The sequence below is a fragment of the Carassius gibelio genome, chromosome B19 (assembly GCF_023724105.1).
Source record: "Carassius gibelio isolate Cgi1373 ecotype wild population from Czech Republic chromosome B19, carGib1.2-hapl.c, whole genome shotgun sequence".
In the NCBI taxonomy this organism is placed as follows: Eukaryota; Metazoa; Chordata; class Actinopteri; order Cypriniformes; family Cyprinidae; genus Carassius; species Carassius gibelio.
This window is the reverse complement of record NC_068414.1, coordinates 13757555-13773345: the sequence shown is the minus strand read 5'-3', so window position 1 is coordinate 13773345 and position 15791 is coordinate 13757555. Positions and strand designations below refer to the sequence as shown.

The 15791-nt window shown below is 35.3% G+C and overlaps 1 protein-coding gene across 1 annotated transcript in view; it reads left to right on the top strand.

Moving 5' to 3' along the window:
* LOC127979118 (unconventional myosin-Ig) overlaps window positions 1-15532 on the top strand; it is a 54364-nt gene extending 38832 nt beyond the window's left edge. The window contains exons 21-22 of the mRNA XM_052584290.1: window positions 62-219; window positions 12955-15532. Of these exons, the coding sequence (XP_052440250.1) occupies window positions 62-219; window positions 12955-13117 (321 nt within the window). The 3' untranslated portion in view covers window positions 13118-15532. The remainder of the gene's footprint in view (window positions 1-61; window positions 220-12954) is intronic.
* The last annotated feature ends 259 nt before the right edge of the window (window positions 15533-15791 follow it).

The following is a 15791-nucleotide window of genomic DNA, read 5'->3' as shown; positions in this document are numbered from 1 at the left end:
ACGTGTTTAATATGTTTGCATGTGTTTGCATTGCTGTTTTACACTCTCTTCAATCCCACAGGTGGTTGGTGTGAGCGTAACAAGTGGCAGTGACCAGATGGTGGCGCTACATACTGCCTCTCAGGATGACTTTCTAGTGCACCTACAGAGGGGTCAACTCAACCCAAATCAGGACCGTGTAGGGGAGCTGGTGGGCAGCCTTACAGACCACTTTACACGGTAAGAGTCCATGCTAATAACCCCCAGCTTCAACATTTGTTCATTCTTCATATTGAGGATTTAAACAGGCCTGTAGGCCATAGCATTAGGTCTAGTACATGGCTACAAATTCTGAATTAAAATACATTTTATGTAATACTGATTGCATCAAAGCCATTTCAGAGAGATAAACAGGGAAGAAGCAGAATCTCAACTATGGAGACAGTTCAGACAATAGTGTCATTATTTAGCTCAAGTCAGTTTAGATCAATAACAATGTGAAACGAGGTCAGTTCATGTTCACAGTGATTCGATTCATTCCAATGCATTGTGGTGAAAAATAGTGGTGATACAAAACTCTGATAGCATAATGAGTCATCATATCATAATTTTAGGAGAAACCTAATAAATAGTATGGAAAATATTGATTCACTATTCATTATACTTGTTAAAATGCGTTTGCGATGATTTGTATAACACAATATCATGACTAATGATTAAGATATATGGAATTTGACACATATTTAAGGTGTAATGAATACTAACCATGTGACATTTTTAGAATCATTACTTTCGTCATTTGCTGAAAATTGTATAAAAGTGTTTCAAAACCATGTAAAACAAATGTGAATACATTTCTAAGAACTTTTAGCTTAGTACATTTAGTTATTTGGTTCATCCCTCGGTATTTGTGTTATAGAGATGCACCATTCCTCAGACTGGCTTGTTTTTAAGTGATCAGACCTAAGATTTTGCCTGACGATCAATGCAACATTTCATTTGGAATGATTAATTGGCAAAATTAAAGTTCAAAGGTTTAAAGTTTCATATATTAACAGGTTATTGTCAGAGGCCAGGAAATGTTTTGCTTTATTGGATTGATATATACTAACTGCCAAAAGTTTGTGGTCTGTTTTTGTTTTTTAAGAAATTGATAACATTTAATTTTTTATTTAATTTTAAATGTATTACTATTTATATAGCACCTTCCAAAATAAAGTTACAGCATGCTTCACTATAAAAATAAATCATTTAAATAATTAAAATTTTAACCAAATTTAATTAATCAAGGATCCAATAAATTGAACACAGGTTACCATATACACTTATAATGTTACCAAAAAATAAATATATATATATAAAAAAAATGTATGTGCTGCCATCTGCGAATGATGCTGAAAATTCAGCTTCGACCGCAGAAAGAAATTGGATTTCATATGTAATACAAATAGAAAATAGCAGTTATTTTAAATTGTAGTAATATTTTCTAATATTTTTATCAAATAAAACGTAACCTCATGGTGATCAATAATGATTTAAAAATATTACCGACCCTAAATTTTAAATGGTGGTGTCACTTGGACATTAATAAGTATTTACATCATGATTTGATTTGAAAGAGACCCACTTATTCATCATAATGTTTTGGTATATAGCAGCCTGAAAGACCGTTTTGTTGTAATCGCCTCCACATGTTGTGAGATTCTCCTTCATGCGATGGCATTTCCATGTTCCTCACATAACCGGACCTGACGGACGCAATATTCGGTCCTGCAGCCGGTTGTGTATGCATTGCTTGTGTGTGTGTGGCAGGTGTGTGGTGTGTGTGTGTGTCCGTCAGTGGGTGTCTGTAATCACTGCTCCTGCACTTCTGCTTTAAAGCCATTGTGCTGCCATCTGCGAGTCAATGCGTGAGGTCATGCCCCCTTTACGACATCATCAAAAGGAGACGTCACTGGGGCCTGAGGAAGTGTGGAGGAAGGCAAATAGTGTGTGAGCATGTGTGTGTGTGTGGTGGGGGGTGGGGAGAACAGATGACAAAGCACACACGTGCAGTTCACTCGATCCCCACAGCCGAGACAGAGCACCACCTTCATTGCTTTAAAAACTAGATTACATTTTTCCTTTTTCATAAAGGTCATAATGATAAGGAGAATGTTAAGCACAAAAACAAGACAAGATGGACTGTTTTGAAGCATATGTGAGGTATTTAGTTCAGTTAAACTGATGTAAAAATAACCCCTCGCCAACTCTAAACAGAAGGTGACTGTAGTTTGCCAAGTGGGGCATGTTCCTGGATCAGAAAGTCTTGTTGGTCCTGAAACAACATTCTTAACCCAGTATCTAACCAGATCTCTCCTAAAATCAGGACAGACACACCATAAAAGTCTGCAGGTTGCATTTTGAGAATTAATTTCATTCGAATTTACTCTAATAACAATTTGTTTGGTATCGTAAAAGTAAGAATGCTATAAAAATAATTAACTGAGAATAACATAAGATCATTAACATCATTGTGTTTACACTGTAAAAAAAAATCCTGTGCTATATACAGTATAGTTTACAAATTATAATCATATATTCATGTAAGTGATATAATGTTACTATTATCAATCTGTTTGAATCTACTTCTACATAGCCACTTTGATAACACAAGAAATCCAGAACAGAAATCCACATGATGAATCGCAAGTGGCTTGTCCTAAGCATAATTAATACTCATATTATTTCTATATAACCATCAGGGTAACACACAGCACTAAAATAATGCAATAAGCATTCACTAAATAACAGATAATGTAACACCAAACACCCTATAATGTAAATTACAAAAATACAAACAAACAACTATTAAAAATACTATACATAGTATATTAATGTCACACAGTGGCTTTAAATGTCCTTTCACTTTTTTGTTTTTACTTCCAAAAACCATACATTTTACAGTAATTTACAGTAACATCCCAAATAATGCACATCACCATTTGTCATCAAGTTAGAGTGAACCACTTAATTTAAGTTTTTCTGTATAATTACAAATATTTTCAAAATTGTATACTGATTTTATTATTTCACAGCATTTCAGACCAGCATCTCTGTAATGTACACTATTGCAGTGGGTTTAGGTACTTAATTTTGTACTTAAAATGACTAAACAATATTTAATGTATTATTGAAATGAAGAAAGAGGGGAGATTGGGCAAGGTATTGGAGAAATCTTGGGTGATTTGTCACAAGAGTGACAACAAATGTGCTTTGTGATTGTCTGGGTTAGATGAACATGTTTCTCATGATCTTTCATCTCCAACTAGATTTTAAGACAGAAAAAAAAAGCTATGAGCTCTAGGACTTATATAGGTGAAGTGGTGCATAAAATATAACTTGTAGCAAAGCTTTTTGATCAGCCGGTCTCAGGGTGATTTGAGTGGATGTATGAATATGAAGTCAAGTTCACACTGGTGTCCTAGCAGAGGAACCACAAGTGTAAAGAATCACATTAACTGTCAGCATCATCCACTAACGTTTGACAGCCACAAAGTATTAATACTTTTTTATCATTTCTTACATGTATCATAGGGGTGTCAAACTCAATTCCTGGAGGGCCGGAGCCCTGTAGAGTTTTGTTCCAACCCTGCCTCAACACATATACCCTGTAGCTTTCAAATAAGCCTGAAAGACTTGATTAATTGGATCAGGTGTGTTTAATTAGGGTTGAATCTAAACTCTGCAGGGCTCCGGCCCTCCAGGGATTCATTTTGACACCCCGATCTAAAGTAACAAATTCCTTTTAATTAAATGTTATACTCAGAAAGTGTGCTTATATGTTATTCAGGCACATAACAGTGTTCTTCTCGTTATCTCAATCTGATCAAACTGCTCTTATGATCTGAGATATAGTTTTGTAAATATTTAATGACTTTAGATTGCACATTCTCCTTTGCATGCATGCTGGGAGCTCCTGTTCATCTGAAATGTCAGTATCTCAATTCAAACGGTGATTCGTTTCTGTTACCTTGTTTTTAAACTCGGTGACCTTTCCCGTGGGTCATGCACCCTCACCTGACTCACACAGACATTATGACTGGGTCATGTGTGTTTGTTTGTAGAAAGACAGTGACGTGTGCGGGTGTGTGTGTTGGGTAGCTTAAACCCCTCTTTGGCCATCTGTTGAGACAGCTGTGTGTGTGTGCGTGCGTGCGAGCGTGCGTGTGTGTGTGTGTGTGTGTGTGTGTGTGTGTGTGTGTGTGTGCGTGCGTGCGTGCGTGCATGCATGTGTGAGAGAGAGTTTGGGACAGTTTGGCCCAAATTCTAGTGTGTGAGACTGTGAGAGCTTCTGGAGCCAAAGGGTTAGCAGAGCTTGTTTGCTTCTTAACTATTCCCCAAAAATGGCCAGTTGTGAATTTGATCCCAAAACTGATCGTTTTGCAGTGGCTTGGTTTAATACAAAGAAATCAGAGTGGATGTTGCTTATATACAACACCATGTTGCTTATATACATACAGTAATTCAGTTTCAGGAAGGTAAATGTGATGTCACAAAATTACTGAAATGCAAGTCTATAGATTTTGGAAATAACATTAATCTGCTTGACCAATATCAGTATAATCACAATTTCTAATGCACATTGAAACTGGTTATATAAAACCTGGTTATTCCTTTAGATTTTTGAGTATGTTCTGTAATAAGGTATAACCATGAATATTTAAGCATTATAATATAACATTTGACAGAACATTTTAACTTTTCTAAGGTTTAAACAATCCAATCTAGGGCAAATTATGGGAGAAATAATTCCATTGATAGGTCAATGTGACTGCTATTAGATAAACATTGGTAACACTTTGTCACGATCATCAGCTGGAGTGCCCATGAACTCCTATAGAGGGCGCTACACTCAGGACACTGGCATTTTGTATTTACATTCCCAACATTTCCCATAATGTCGTGTTTAGGACTAATAACCACCAAGTGTTCCCCATTTCCACTCCCCTATATAAACTGTGTTTGGACTCTCCTATAGTGCGAAGTCTTGTTCTAGCCCAGACTGTCAATTCCGAGCGGTTCTCCTTGTGTTTGTTCCTGCTGTGTCTGACTCTGGATTGTTTATACTGCTGCCTGCCCCGACCTCTGCCTGGTATTGTTGCTGTTTCTGGATATCCCTTGACACACTTGATGCTGTTGCTGATTTCTGCCTGTCTGACCATTCCTTAATAAACTTCTGCATATGGATCTGTACGTCTCTGACTCCTTGTTACACACTTTACAGGAAGGTCCTATTATGCGCTAACTAACTTTAACCAACAATAAGCAATATGTTTTTTTTTTTTTTTTTTTTTTTTTACAGTATTTAGTCTTCTTTGTTAATGTCAGTTAGTAAAAATACAACTGTTCAAATGTTATTTAATGTTAGCTCAGGTCAGTTAATATTAACAGATATAAAACGTTTGATTTTAACAATATATTAGGAAATGCTAAAATTAAGGTTAATAAAACCTTTAGAGGTATTTTTCTTTGTTGGTCTGTGTTAGCTAACAAATTAATGTAAACAAATTGATTCTTATTTTAAAGTGTTACTTTTACTTTCTGTAATAGAAAATAAAATATTTAATGTTATCAGAACATTTATGTATTTTATGCATCTACTGAATTTCAAGATTAGATTATTGTTGATTAAAATGACTTGAAGGTGACTTGTGTCATTTAATGTTAAAACTTCCCCAATAATTAACCTTTTTTTTTTTTAACCTTACCATTAAAAGCATAATATTTTGGCAATTTTGAATGAAATTACACACTTCGCCTTTAATTGGAAACCTACAATTCAAAGGTTTGGGGCAATGATTTTTCTTTTTCTTTTAAGATTTTTAGCTTTTGAAAGAAGTCTCGTATGGTCACCAGGCTAGACTGTTTTATATTTAAATATGTTTTAAAAAATAATTTATTCTTGTGGCGTAAAGCTGAATTTTCAGCTTTATCACTACTTCGGTGTCACATGATTCTTAAGAAATGTTTATTTGTTGCTGAAAAAGTAAAATCAAAATCCTGATTATTACCTAGGTTGACAACAGTTGTTCTGCTTCATATTTTTGATGAAAGCCTTTTTTCATTTTCATTCGCAGTATTTTTTTTTTTTTTTTATGACTATAAAGTTCAAAAGAACAGGGCTATAAGCGTCTTTACTGTCACTTCAGATCAATTTTGAATCCAAAAGTATTGATTAAAATGAAAAACTTCCCCTAAACTTTTGAATGATTTTGCTGTCCTCTTAGCACCAAACACTGTATCTGTTGGTGTGCTTGTGTATTGTATGTCAAGCACCATTGTGTTTGTACGTGTGTGTATGTATCACTCTGGGTTAACCAAGTTTGTTTGTGCTTGTGTCATTTGCAGACATTATGACCAGAATAATCAGCTCTATTGTTGCCATGTGTGACATCATTCCTGTTGTGTGAATTTGTGTGTGTGTGTGTGTGTGTGTTGTCGTCCCATAGGAAGGAAGAGCCTGTTGCGTAATCCCGCTCTGGTGTGATGCTGTCTATCAACTATTATTATCAACTATTTTCTCAAGCTCATTTGATGAGCAGCTTATCTCGTACTACCTTCCCAAGATATACAATTAGTGTCACTGAGGATTAACCAGTCTATATGTAATCTGTGATGAACTATGTGATTACATAACTGTTACACAAGGTGTTATTGCCTTCATCAAGTCCCTCAGCCACTAAGATTTATTCAAACATTTCAGAATAAAATCGTTCCTGAAGTTTAGTCAATAGATTTCATTAGTGTAGGACTATAGTTCCATACAAAGCATTGCACATAAACTGTAGCGCAGCATTGGCTTGAATGGAATATAGTGGGAAAAAACCTCTTGGTGTTCTGTGTGACTAGAATGTTGCTTTTTTTCTGTACAATGAAGCATACTTTCACCAGGAGTTTTTAATCTTTCTTTAAAAAAAAAAAAAATCTATAGAAGCCCATTTCTGCTACATAATAACAAAAATAATAATAAAGGTAATTATGACTTTTTATCTCACAATTCAGTCATTTTTTATAAACTCAAAGCTGTGAGATAAAAAGTCATAATTCATTTTTTTTCTATGGTGGAAACAAAAACAGAATTATGAAATATAAACTCATAATTGAAATATTAATTCAGAATTATGAGATGCAAACCCATAATTGTGAGATATACTGTATACTCAATTTAGATATAAACTCAGAATTATGAGATATAAACTCAGAATTGAGTTTAAATAAAATTACCTGTCAGAATTTTGAAGAAAAAAAGTCTGAATTGTGAGAGAAAAAAGTCAAATTTACCTTTATTATTTTTTATTTTGGGGTGGAAATAGAAGTCCATAGAGGTCCGTGTGACTTGTGCATTACTGTACATAAGCCATATGATATGTTTTATATCAGGAACAGACTGAAATTTAATTACTTCTGCACTGGAAACCTTCCTCTCTGCTGGAACTGTCAAATTTCATTCTCATTTACGCAAATTCAAATGCTCAACATGTTTTCCACCTGGTTTGACGTCAGTAACACCGAAAGAATGTCTCACGATGCGACAAGTATGAATATGCAAAAGTGTGTGCAGTTTTCACTGAATTGTGACTTACATTGAGTATGTATGTTATGGGCAAAATCAAATGATGACAGAATTCTCTATTCCTTCCATTCTTTCTGTTGATGGTGAAGTTGTCATTTGTCACATCACATGGAGGATCAGCATGTGTTTTGGCGCAGCAGTGTACCCCGATTACCCCTTACTCACACTCAGTGAAGCAACACCTCTGTGGGACGCAGATGCTGCTGTTGCCCCGACGATAGTTGCCAAGCAGCTGAGGAAGTGCTAATTAGGATTGCAGGAGAGATGATGGAGAGGTGTGGAGATGGAGGAGTGTGTGTGTGTGTGTGTTTTAAATGGACTCTTAATGGTCCCTCCTGGAGTGTTGGGACTGCTGTGGTTTGTTTTAGGGCACAGGAGGCTTTTAGTTTGTTCATTAAGAGCTGTATTACAGCAAAAGACACAAGCCTGTTCATGTGTTTGGTATTCTCTCCCTACAATAATTATGCTTACAGAGCAAGTTATCGCACTCAGCTTCTGGCATTGTATTGTAAAGAATATTAGTTTAAACTTCTGATAGACGGTTTTCTGAGTGCACACATCCAAAGCAAGCACAAAGGAAACCACTGTGAGTACTAAACTAAGTTATCTTTCATATCTTATCAAGCTTAAACTGAAAAATCATACAAGTTTCAGTTAAAAACAGACATAAGTTACAAAAACACAGTCGGTTATGTCTGTGACAGTAAACAGCTGGGAAAGAAATTGCATGTTTATATTAGGTCTGTGTATTAAGTGACAGCAGTGTAATATTCAGAACCTATACTGATGTCTGCACTGTTAATACGACCCAAGACCGGGCCTTGTTCTGATGATTTATGGGGATTAAAAAAAGGAACGGACGGATTTTTATCGCATTTACTGTATGTCCAAACAACATGAAAAAGTGAATTTTGGATAATAGGGGCCCTTTTAGCTTGATTGAATGATTTCTGAAAGATTGGTGTAATTATGGTAAAAATTCAGCTTTCATGACACAAATATATATATATATATATATATATATATATATATATATATATATATATATATATATATATATATATATTACAATAGAAAATGATTAATAATAGAAATATTAATATTTTAATAGAGTGTATATTTTAAAAGAAAATGATTAATAATATTTCAAAATATTGCTGTTTTGATCAAATAAATGCATAATTGGTGAGCATTTAAGATGTCTTTGAAAAACATGAAATATATTTTGAACAATAATGTATATGTCGCTAAAAAATATGATATTTTATTTCGCACTTAACTAGAACTTGGGATCAAGCTAATCTTAGATTTTCCTTCATTTGAATAAGATGTCTCACTGTTATTAAAGAAACATTCAGTCCTTATTTCTGCACTTTCTTCCAGCTGTGATTATTTCCTGTTCTTTCGTTCTCTCTATCAGTCTCATATGGTCTCCTGTAGTGTTGTCTGTCTAAAAGAGTACGTCCCTTCTGTCTGGTTGTTGACAGATGTGCATTCTCAGCTCCTGTCCTGAGAGCATATTCCCTTCAGGGAAACGTCTGAAAGTTTTAAAGAGGGCCAAAGAAGTGATGTTGTGCAAGAGTTATGGATGAATGGCTGAGATGAAAATGATTTTAAAATCAGCAGAGTTAAAGAAGTCTGGTTAGTTCAGGATGAATCTGAGTGAAAGTGGCAGAGGGGAAGCTGGAACAGAGACCTCAGATGACTTAGTGCTATTTATAACCTGTAAGAGTGATAGTAGTAGTAGCTACCTTAAACTACTAAAAAAAAATAGCTTACAAATTTCCAAAGCCGTTTGTTTGTCTACCATAGAATTTAATTTTTTTTTTTTTTTTTTTTTTGCAAGAACAATTTTCTGACACTGATTTAAGTGATGCTTTATTGTGTAAAAAAATTGTCTTTATGAAAAAATTAGCATTTTTAATCTAGTGTGCCTTTTTCTTCAAAACTCCATGCTGGCACCATATGAATTAAATATTTCTCACATCAATCCACCAGAAAAAAAAGACTTAAATGTTTTAATTTTTAAACAGATTTCACAAAACAAACAAGATAGTAACATTGATTTAATTGTGAATTTCAAATAGCATTTTCTTGTAAAATGTGCTTCAGTAATCTATTCATGACTTTAAAAACACTGCCAGTTTTGCGCAATAATTTCATCATCATAAAGTCAAATTATTTGTAATAAAGTAATGCTACATTTAGCATGGTATCTTTATGGGGACACTGTTAGAAGAAGTGCTCTCGCCTCTTTAGCTGGTGATGAACTCAACAGGCCGTTAGGAGGAGACCACAAACAAACACACACAGCCCACAGGGGCCAAAACTCAGGGTGTGATGGTAAACAAAAAGTACGCGCAGTGACAGCCAGGCCCCGGGGACGCAGCCTGCCACTTTTGCGTGTGTTTTCTTTAGTCCGTTTCCACTCTTAGAAACGAGCTTGCAGGAATAGCAGATCTGGAATATGTAATGAAGTGTGTTTTTCAGGAACAACCCAAAACAGAGTCGTCAGTGATTGACTGTAACGGACATGGAGATGTGTGATTATAACAGCTCTGAATGAATGAACGAAGATTCGTTCTCCAGGGCACGCAAGAACCGTACGAAGTTGCTGCTGCGTCCCAGTTCTGTCGTATGGTTTCCATAGCAATAAATAATGCAACCGATCACAGCCTGTTCTCATTGGTTGGTGCGCCATGTCCCTGGAAAAGCAGGTCAACTCAGCCGCAAGCCTGCACCATTGAGGAATCACACGCCTCCAGAAGAGTTGCGAAAACCACTGTGCCACCCATCTATGCAATTCACTCTGTCATCATCTTCTCAGCCTCGTGTTATGTTGGAAACTCTTTGTGCAGCTTTTTGAATGCAAAGAGTGACGTGTTTCTTTAACCTTAAATCTTAATTGAGAGCGGTTAATGTCCTCCAGTGTCGGGTTTCTCTGGCATTCTTCTGGTTAGTTGGTGAATCAGAAGAAGGTCAGTGGGTTGGTGGCTTGGAGCCCTGATGGGAACAGCTGAGTGGAAAGGGAACAGGAGAACTGAGGCCATCCACCTGTTGGAGGGCTTATGAGGAAAGCATGGTTTGGATTCAGTTTTACTATAGTTGATGCAGCCCAGAGATCTTTTGAAATAAAATGAAACATTTCAGTATAATGCAAAAATGTGAGAAAGTGAGAAAAATCATCATGATTATGGAACATTACTGGTCCAAATTATGAGATTTTTATTTTATTTAGTACTTTAATTCAAAAAGGATGAATTAAAGTGATCAAACGTAACATTAAAAAATAGACATTAAAAATGTTCGAAAGATTTCAGTTTAAAAAAAAAAAACCTTCTGTTCTTTTGAACTTTCCTATTAAAAAAATCTTGAAAAAAAAATAGTGTATCAGTTTACACAAAAGTATGAAGCAGCAAAATAGTTTTCTTCGTTGCTGTTTGAGCAGTACATCAGTATATCAGAATGATTTCTGAAAGATCATGTGACACTGAAGACTGGAGTAATGATGCTGAAAATTCAGCTTTGATCATAGGAATCAATTACATTTTTTAATATATTCCAATAGAAAAGATTTAAAATTGTAATAATATATCACAATATTGCTATTTTACCGTATTTTTATCAATTATACGTAGCCTTGGTGAGCAGAAGAGACTTTCAAAAGCATTTTAAAAATGAATGGAATGCATCCAGCTGTGTCTGTATTCACAATATATAATTGCCTCTCCTAGCTTTTAGATTAATAAAATAACCTGGCAGAATATTTCAGGAAATTGAACAAGGTTTCGAAGTACAGCATTACATAAATTACATATTTAGAGTTCATTTAAAACCCTTTCAACTTCTTAAACTCAGTGGTTCATGGTTGTCCTCTCACTCTGAGAGTTGGTGATCATGTCGAAAGGCTGTGAGGAAGCGAGAGGACATTGCGTTTAGGGAACAGGGACGAGATCAGACAGCAGAGGTGTCCCTTCTCATCTGTTCTGTCCTACATAAAACATTCTTTTTGACTCCATCAAATGGGACTTTTTGAGCCCAACTTACAATGGACCTTTTACAATATATAATAGGCTGATAAAATCCTGAATGCTTAAAATAGAATTTAAGGTATAATTTGATACCATACAGACACTTAAGCCTTGTTATTTCTGTCTTAATTAATTGGTCAGTTTTGTTATAGAGCAAAATACAGGCAATAAACAACCAGCATGGCTTAAATAATGAATCAAAATGTTATGTTTTCTGCAGGTTTGTTTACAGTAGACTATTGTTACAGAATAATGCTATAAAAGATTTGTGTTTTAAATAAATACTGTTCTTTTGAACATTCTGTTCTTCAAAGAATTCAGGGGAAAAAAAGAATGATTAAAGTGATTTCTGAAGGATCATGTGACACCAACGCGACCAATTCTTACATATTTTATGAGGTGGCTTATTCGTACAAATTTGTACGACCTCACTCGTACGATTTTATATGATTTGTCTAAGCCCCAGTGAGGGTTAGGTGTAGGTCATTCGTACAAATTCATACAAATTGTGCAACACGTAAAATACGTATGATTTGGCAACAATCGTATTAATTTGTACGAGTGTGGTCGTACGAATTCATACGAATAAGCCACCTTGTGAAAAATGTACGAATTGCCGTGAGATCAGGTTGGTGACACTGAAGACTGGAGTAATGATGCTGAAAATTCAGCTTTGCATCACAGGAATAAATTACACTTTAAAATATATTCAAACAGAAAACTGTTATTTTAAATTGTGATAATATTTCACAATATTATTTTTTTTTTTTTTGTGTAATTTTGATCGAATAAATGCAGCTTTGGTAAGCATAAGAGACATCTTTCGAAAAACTCAAATAGAATTAACGATTTTTTTTTAATATTTAAAAAATAAATCCAAAAGTAGACAGTTATTTCAAATTGTAGTATTATTTACAATTATTACTGTTCACTGTATTTTTGCAGTTTTGGTGAGCACAAAAAAAAAATGCTTTGAACCATTTTGAACAGCAGTGCGCATGAAATGTAATTCTTTAATATGAGCAATAGTCTTAACTACTACTGATTAGACAGAAGCCATTTATGATGCATCTGGAGTGATGAGTTGGTTTATTGTTTCATGTGGCAGGGCTGAGTCACAGTCTCTCTCTGCAGCTGTGTGTCAGGACATGTGTCTCCTTCATTGGATTCTCATCATAAACCACTACAAAACGGCAACAAACACAATTGAAGGCCCCGCTTTGACTGCTTTTTATAGGCCGCAGGGAGCTGAGGGAGCTGTCACACAGAAAGCTATTTTTGGTGTTGGCTAGGATCTGGAGTAATTGTGTCATCATGTGTTTATTCCAGAGTGAAGAACACTCCACTGCCGGTCAAAGTGTGCTCTACAGCGTTCCAGGTACACATGAGCGGGAAACCTAAGAGCATCACCGTCGAGACCAAACCCGGCCAGACCGCTGCAGACTTCAAGAAGAGTCGAACCGGATTCACCTTACTGCTGCCCCATCAGTAAAACCAAGGCTTCTGATTTAAAACAGTATTCAGCCATTCAGAGATGGGACCAAAAGAGATTTTTCTTCATGCAGAATTGTCTGTACATAAGTCGAACCAAATTTCAGATTTTCCCAATCTTAAGCAATGCACTTTGTTGTTATTAAATAGTGTGTTGAAGTGATGAAGTGTTTCTGTAGGCCAACCAGAACTTCCCAGATGTCTTCATTGGCTTTTAGATTATTGCTGAAAATAAGCACTTTGTTCATCATGATTAAACACCGCTTTGGATTCTGAAGCCTAAATACAATCGCCCGAAGATGAAAATAAACGTAGGCTATAAATGAATTCAATGTTATCCATAACTCTTTCAATATTTATTAAAAAAATAATAATTCCCTAAAGTTTGAGTTAGAATAGTTTGTAAGAGTGCAGTAAGGAGGCTGTGAAAGTGACCAATCAGTGGACGAGTTTATCTGTTGTCCCATTTTTAAACACTTGTTGGCAACTGCCTTTTTCAAGACTAGTAAAAGCTTTACTGATGTATTTTATGCTGTGCAATAAAACCACAGACCATATTTCAAGCATTTAACCAAAAACCCGTGGAACTGGAAGAGCTAAAATACAAGAAACTTACAGGTTTTGGCCTACAAAAATCTCATCTCTGCAGCACTCTGTAGTAGTTATTGTTAGTGTGCTTGAAAAGACGATACGCAGCATAAATGATTGTGCTGATCCGCTGTTATTCTGCCATCCCTCCTCTAGTTTTAATTTTGCACTTGAAATAGCCCATGTGTTGTGTCATGTCTTTTGAATTTTGGGGGATCATGTAATAATGCTATTTTATTATTTATGAGGGAATGTTCTGTTGATATGGTCTTTGCACTTTTTTATAAAATAAGTAGTCTATTTTTATGTTCTTTATGACTGTATTTTTTTCTCAGTGTGTACAAATGAACTGTGGAGATGTAACCAAGAGTATTTCCTTGTCTTTGTGCCGTCACTGGGCCGGTACTTTAAAAAAAAAGATACTAATATCTACTTTTAAAGTACTTTTACAATATGTACTAATATGTACCTTTAAGGAGGTGCAAAAATGTACCTTTTAGCTTTTGTACCTTTTTTGTACCACCCAAGTGACAACTTTTGTACCTCTTTTCTGAGAGTACAGGAATATTTAACCAAGATCTTGGTTAACCTCGGGTTACACCTAACAATACTGATACTGCTCTGTAATAGTAATATATAAACTGAGTTATTTTAATGCTTACTAATATCTGTCAGATGTATTTAAAAACAGCGGCTAAACTGTATTCAGATCATATGAGGACCTTGTGATTTTTTTTATTAAATGTTACATGCAGTAATTGTGTGGTTGTTGTGTATATACTGTATGGTTTATGAGGACACAACTGTATAAATGACTTTAGTATTACAGTGGCCTCATAAACCAAATGGCTTAAATACATGTAAGGGTTTTGTTTAAGGTTAGAAAATATGATTAAGAAAATATAAAAACTCTTATGCATATGAAGAGCCCCTGTTAAAGCACATTTGCAAGTGTGTGTGTACGTGTCTGGAGATTTTTAGTAGTGACAGGTTGACTACTGTCACTGTTTTCTATTTCATGCTCCCACTCCCTGCTGAGAGCATCTTTCATCTACTTTGACACCCCTTTGTTTTCTTTTCTTTTTTGTCTTTGTGATTTGACTATTTTTTGACACTTCTTTGCACGCACCTGTCTGACTGCTGATGTTAAACTCTGTTTCTGCTTCAATGTGTCATAAGCATCATTGGTCATTGAATATCTAAGAATGTGTTGTTGTTTTTTCACACATATTACGCTGGTTATCCATTTACTTTTGGGTATTTGACATGAAATGTCAAGCAATGACATTCTGTTCTACATCATAAATGATTTCAGATGACAGTGTTCTAATTCATGTATAATTAGTATTCATGCACTTACAGTATGACTTCAGTTTAGTTTAGAGATTGTCTAAAATAATTGTACTTTAAAGAAATGATTCAATTAATTGAAGAGTGTGTTGCATGAACTACTTATTTAAACTGGATTCGCTGCCTGTTTTAGCCCCGCCTACATATTCTACATCGCTGCCTGTTTTAGCCCCGCCCACATATTCTACATCGCTGCCTCTTTTAGCCCCGCCCACATATTCTACATCGCTGCCTCTTTTAGCCCCGCCCACAGATTCGTGCATGAAGTGTAAATAATTACGAACGAATTACATGTATACAGAAACCAAATGATAAAGATGATTAGGGGGATTAAATACAGGACATATTTTGATAACATCATAAATGGACCTCGGAGAACAGTACACAATAAAAAACAAAGGCAGATCATTATTTCACTTATTGCAACTCAAATACAGTATATGGGGTTATTACTCTCAAAAATAAAGATTCTTGATTTGCATTGATGATTGCATGAACAACATTTATGGGGGGTGAAGTGTGTGGGGGGGTGGGGTGAACAAGCTAAAGAACCCAATGATTAACACAATTGAGGTGGGGTTTTTTTTTTTACCCAAAACCAATACCCAACGCAGAACATGATTTTACCAAGTGAGACATGTTCCTGCGAAAACATCTTTGTTGTCCCTGGAACAACATTGTGATTAACCAATCAGATTTGAAGAACCGGTTTATAGATTTTGTGAAGTTTATGCTTA